The 5,546-nt window shown below is 33.4% G+C and overlaps 1 protein-coding gene across 2 annotated transcripts in view; it reads left to right on the forward strand.

Moving 5' to 3' along the window:
• SRPX (sushi repeat containing protein X-linked) overlaps window positions 1–5,546 on the forward strand; it is a 186,926-nt gene that overhangs the window by 12,463 nt on the left and 168,917 nt on the right. For both annotated transcript variants that reach the window (XM_019650206.1, XM_019650213.1), the window contains 2 exons: window positions 601–759; window positions 5,325–5,480. In XM_019650206.1, coding sequence (XP_019505751.1) covers window positions 601–759; window positions 5,325–5,480 — 315 coding nt within the window. The remainder of the gene's footprint in view (window positions 1–600; window positions 760–5,324; window positions 5,481–5,546) is intronic.

Consider the following 5,546-nt stretch of genomic DNA (forward strand, 5'->3'; position numbering starts at 1 on the left):
TTTAAAGGTAATTTTTTTTAAATTGGGGAATTGGGGGATGGGAACAGTGCTGGGGAATTGGGGGAAGGGGAACAGACAAGTTGCTGTCGTTTTGTAGATCAGTTACCGGCTTCTGGATGGCCGCTCACTGCGGCTGCTGGCCACTCACACTGGCTGCTGGCTACACACGGTGGCCCATGGCAACCCACTGCCACAGGGGCTGCAGCCTCATGGCAGCCCAGCTCCAGGTTGAGCTGTTGTTCAGCATTTTAGCTGTGGAGGGCAGTGTCACTGGCCCTCATATGTGGAATCCGAACCGGGGCCCTCTGGCGTCTCAAGCCAGTTCTTAAAAATCGCGCCACTCGGCCGGCCCTAAACTAATTTTCTAGTGATGGTCGTGAATTCTTCGTGAAGATTTTGGACTAGAATAATCAAGGGGAAAAGAAACTCTGACTGTATTTCCTCACCATACAGTAAAAATATCTCAAGAAAGTTCACATTTATTAAGTTGCCATTTTCTAAATTTTTTATTGAACGTGAGAACCTGTACTGACAAGACCAGTAACCAATATCTTGTTCATATTTATGTCATCATTGATCACTGTTCTTTTCCTTTAATAGTTGAGGGGGAACTGTATACATTTGGAGAAACTGAGTGTGGGAAGTTAGGTCTTCCCAGAGAGCTGCTCATGAATCACAGAGTGCCCCAGATGGTGCCTGGAATTCCTGAGAAGGCGATCCAAGTAGCTTGTGGTGGAGGGCACACAGCAGTTCTCACAGGTATGTGTGGACCCTGCAGCTCCGATCCTTGCTTTCTGTGGTGGCTAATGAAAAAAAAAATTGACTTTTTTTTTTTTACATATCTGATTTACCTTCTTAAGTGATTTTTAAGTGTACAAGGCAATACAGTATTATCTATAGGCACAATGTTGTATGGCAAATCTCCAGAACTTACCTTGCATAGCTGAAACTTTATACCCTCTCCCCCCTCCCAGCTCCTGGCAACCACCATTTTAGTCTCTGCTTCTGTGTTTCAGTATTTCAGATAACTCATATAAATTGGCTTTGAATCTTTTATTGTTAAGATCGCAACCTTTTTATTTCTATAGTTAATATACATTTCTGTCCTATGGAAGACTTTCTTAACTAAAAAAAATGGATCTTGTTGAATTGATTTTGCTAACATAATTGATGTTTTTATGATCTTAACACCTTAATGGCAGCAAATGACATTTTTTTTGCTTGTTTTAAAGGACAAACTTCCATATATACCGGGGGTGCCAAAAACATGTACACATTTTAACAGATGTTATCTATGTATTACTTTTGAAAGTTGAATTATGGAAGCAATGTGTAATATGACGTTCGCTCAAAAATGGCATTAATCAAATGAATGCTAGCATCATTCATTGTAATACAATTTTAATACAGTTTTTTCCTGTCTTAAAATGTGTATACATTATTTTGGCACCCTCTGTATCCCATATTTATCTAAAATTGATATTATTTTTCCTGAAATATTTTATTTTGGAAAGCTCTCTCTCCGTGCTATTTTCTACAGTCACTGATAATTCTTTTTTTGTGTGATATGCACCATGTATGACTTGGTGATTTCTTTGTGATTTTTATGTTCTGTTATAGTAATTCATTAAAAAGTGTTAAGATTTTAAATTACAGAAAATTACAGATAATAAAAGAAAGTTAGAACCTTAATAGTAATGTCACTTTTGGCTTTTGAATTTTGTGTTTGGTATGACATGTCATTTCTCAGGATTCTAGTCAACATATTAAAATATACTTACACTTGATAATATGCTTACTAAATTGATGTTCCCAAATTTGTTCAGTATTACCTTTATTTTAGATGAGTACTGTAGAGGTAATGTAGTTAGGTAGTGAATTATCATGATTTTTTTGCTTGAAAAGAAATGAATGGTTTCTGAAATTGCCTTAATCTTCAGTAACCCAAAGTTCGAAGTGTCCCAGACAAATTTTGAGTAATATCCAATTCTCAGATGATATGCTTAATGTCCATAGGTGATTGAGCAATATTTTTAGATTTTCCTCTCTTACATAGCTTTGCCTTGACTTCTTGTTCTAGACCCAGTCATACTTATTAATCTATGGTTTCCCAGAATTACAATTTCCAGATGGAATCTTTTTCCAGGTTAGAAATAATTTTTTTTCAAAGCCTCAACTCTAAATTTGGAAATAATTCTGAGGTTTAAGATTTTTTTAAATTTTTGCTGACAAAATGAATTTTCATATATTTTTTAAAAAATTATTTTAGGAATTAAACTTTGAAATTAACCTTTATAAATTATCTGAAAATTCATTTTATAGGCAAAAATGCAATTTATTCTTTGTTATGTATTTTCTCTAGTTTATACAAAGATCATAGAAATAGTTTGTTAGGTGATTAAAGCTTATTCTGAAGTACACAAATGTTGATTAATAATAATGTCATTCAACCATACATTATAAATATTTTTATATAAAATGATCACCAAGATAATCCATGATACTTTTAATTATACTTAAAATAAAAATTGCACTTAAGTGTGGTATTTTTTTTTATAAAATTATCAATATTTACATTCCTGTGGACTTTCTTTTGAGGTTTAAAACCATGTTGTCAGAAATTGATTTTCTCCAGATTTTTACAGACTTTGGGATCTCACAGACCAATAAAGTTTTTATATTTTAAGTTTTTTGTTTTGTAAAAATGTGAGGATCAATAGTGTTTGCCAACTTCTGATTTGCATTTGGCTAAATGTGGACATTTTTTAAAAATGCAATCTGTTTTTAGCATTTTATCATGAAGTAAGGGGCATTTTCAAAACAATAAGTAAGCTCTTAATTTTATAATAAAAGACACACCCTTAAATTGTATAAATTTATTTGTGTGGAAAATTCACTACTTTGCCTATTTTTCACATTTCGCCATGGACCTGTGAGAGCTTTATTATGAGCCAGCCCTGGTGAAAAGCCTGTGTTCTGAATCACAGTGTGGATAGAAATATTAAATATTTAGTTTTACCTGGTGAAGAAATGGACCTGAAGAGTATATTGACCATCAGTTTGACTAAGTACTAAGTTGAATACCTAACAGTTAATACAATACTTTGCAAGACCTTTAAGGATAGAATAGCTAACCATCTGTTCTAGATTGTTCCCTTTACTAAAGGAAAGGAGTTGTGTTAGATGCTTCTATGGAAGCTGTTCCTACCTTTGTTTTTCCTTGTGTCTGTAACTCTGATCTTTAAATCTATTTGGCTGTCATTCATTAAAATACTTCAAAAATAATTTAAATTAGTTCATTGCTGATGAATTAATTTAAAACATAATATTTAAATGTGACTATGATAAATTAGAAAATACAACTACTGGTTGTAGTGATGATATGATTAGTTTCTCTTTAGAATCAGGGAAACAGTGGACTGGTATTGAGAAAGTTTCAGACTGGAACTTGGGACACACTGAGTGAGGCAGTGATAGATGTCATCTTGTATGTCATCCACAGCAGTTACCAAAAGACAAGAAAGGCCTGGTTATAAGATGGGGTCCATAATAAAATCTGGATTCCAAGGAAAATAAGAATTTATCTTAACTTCTCCACATTATGTTTGGACAAACTCAAGATCTCTACAAGACAGCTAGTTACTAGTTACTAGTCATGAAATCAAATGTATTATGTGAAATTAGAGCAATATTGATCTGAAGCCAACTAATAAAATCTGTTTTCCCAATATAGTATTATTTATTAAAATTGAATTACATTGTTAGTGTTATAAAGGTGATATGACCAAAAATTATATTAGTTGTTATATGTAATGTTCCTAGATGAAAGAGTCTTAGTTCATTTTAAAAAATAGAAACTATTGTCATCGTTAATCATCCAAGCACCTGAAAGCGAACCTAGCAGTATAAGGAACAAAATTTTTGTAACATGGTTCAGGCTCCCTAAACAACCTAATTTTATAGGCCAATATCAGATGGCTCAAGAAACTTACAATAATTGTTGGCCAGCTAGAGAGAGACAGTTGTTTTAATTTACCCAACATTTTACTGTTAAGCTGAACATTCAGAACTGAAGGTATGCCGTGTGATTATTAATTAAGCTAAGAGATGGTATTTTTACATTAAAATATGGATCTCTTTTGCCATTGCCTCCGTGTGGCTTCATATCATTGGCACAGCATATTTTCTTTAAGCAGTAATATCTATATGTCTTATTTATAAAGTAAACATTCTTTTTAGGCAGAAAGAAGTATAAAGCTTTATGACAGTAGATATGTGTTCCTCAGTATCCTCAATTGTCAGAATAAGGTGAGTTGATTAGATAATTACTTTTTAGAAAAATGTTCTTTACATCTAAGTGTCCCATTATGTTTTAAAATCTGCCTGAGTGTTTTCTCATTGAATCCTCACAGCAACTCTGTTAGAAAGGGATTATAACATCAGAGAATGGATGTAACTTGCCTACTTGCCACAGCTAATGATAATGAAGGTTTGGCCTCCTGTCTGAATGCCAAGCCCTGGCTCTTTTTCTGTAGCAGGAGAGGCAAGGTATTAACTTCGGAGAAGTAGACTAATGCAATAAGCAACGCGCTTCCTAACACAGGAACCAACCAGCCAGAGTTGTGTGTCTAAAAGGATGCTTTCATCACCACTTATTTATCCTGTTTTTGTGTTTTTCCATTTCTAGAGAATATATGCACATAATATTTACTAAGTTATTGGAGGTCCTTTGGAATCACTTTAAAATATTAATATAGGTGAAAGCTTTTTTACCCTCCTTTCATTATCATTGCATTTTCTAGTAAAGCAGCTTTACCTGTAAATAAATCTAGTATGACCTACTGTAAGTTTTAATTATCATGCAAATTCTCTTCTGAAATTGTTTTATAAAATAGACTATTCTAGTAAACTACTTTTGAAAGTAAGGACTTTTCTGTAGGAAACACTTCATTTTTTATTTAAGACAGTGAAGGGAATTAGTTTAATGACAATTGATGCTTTTTAAAGAGCTGCATGATAATTATAGAGACATTTTAGGTAGTTTGCTGACTTAACATATTTTTAGCAATTCCATTTATAGTTGTATGTAAAAGATGAAATCAGACCCTTGCCATAATTTTTACAATTATGTACCTTGTCATCTTTCTCTCCCCTCAGCATTGAGAAATGTATACTTAAGTATTAGATATTCTTATATGGGTATTTCTTTTAGAGACACTTACTCTTCATTGTAAAAGATTGACTATTACAGTTTTTCTAGAGATAATGGTGACAGTGTCTGCTTCCCTGCAATCCTTTTCTTGTATTTGCTCCTTCCCTTTCAGAGAAAACTGTGTACACCTTTGGGCTGGGACAATTTGGTCAGCTGGGTCTTGGTACTTTTCTCTTTGCAACTCCAGTGCCCAGTGTCATTAAGCCTGTTAAGGAGCAGAAAATAATTTATATTTCCTGTGGAGAACATCACACAGCTTTCATAACAGGTACAGATCAGATTTCTGTTATATATTTATGAACTGGGTACATTTTATTACAAAAATACTATATGG

The sequence above is a fragment of the Hipposideros armiger genome, unplaced genomic scaffold (assembly GCF_001890085.2).
Source record: "Hipposideros armiger isolate ML-2016 unplaced genomic scaffold, ASM189008v1 scaffold_7, whole genome shotgun sequence".
Lineage (NCBI taxonomy): Eukaryota > Metazoa > Chordata > Mammalia > Chiroptera > Hipposideridae > Hipposideros > Hipposideros armiger.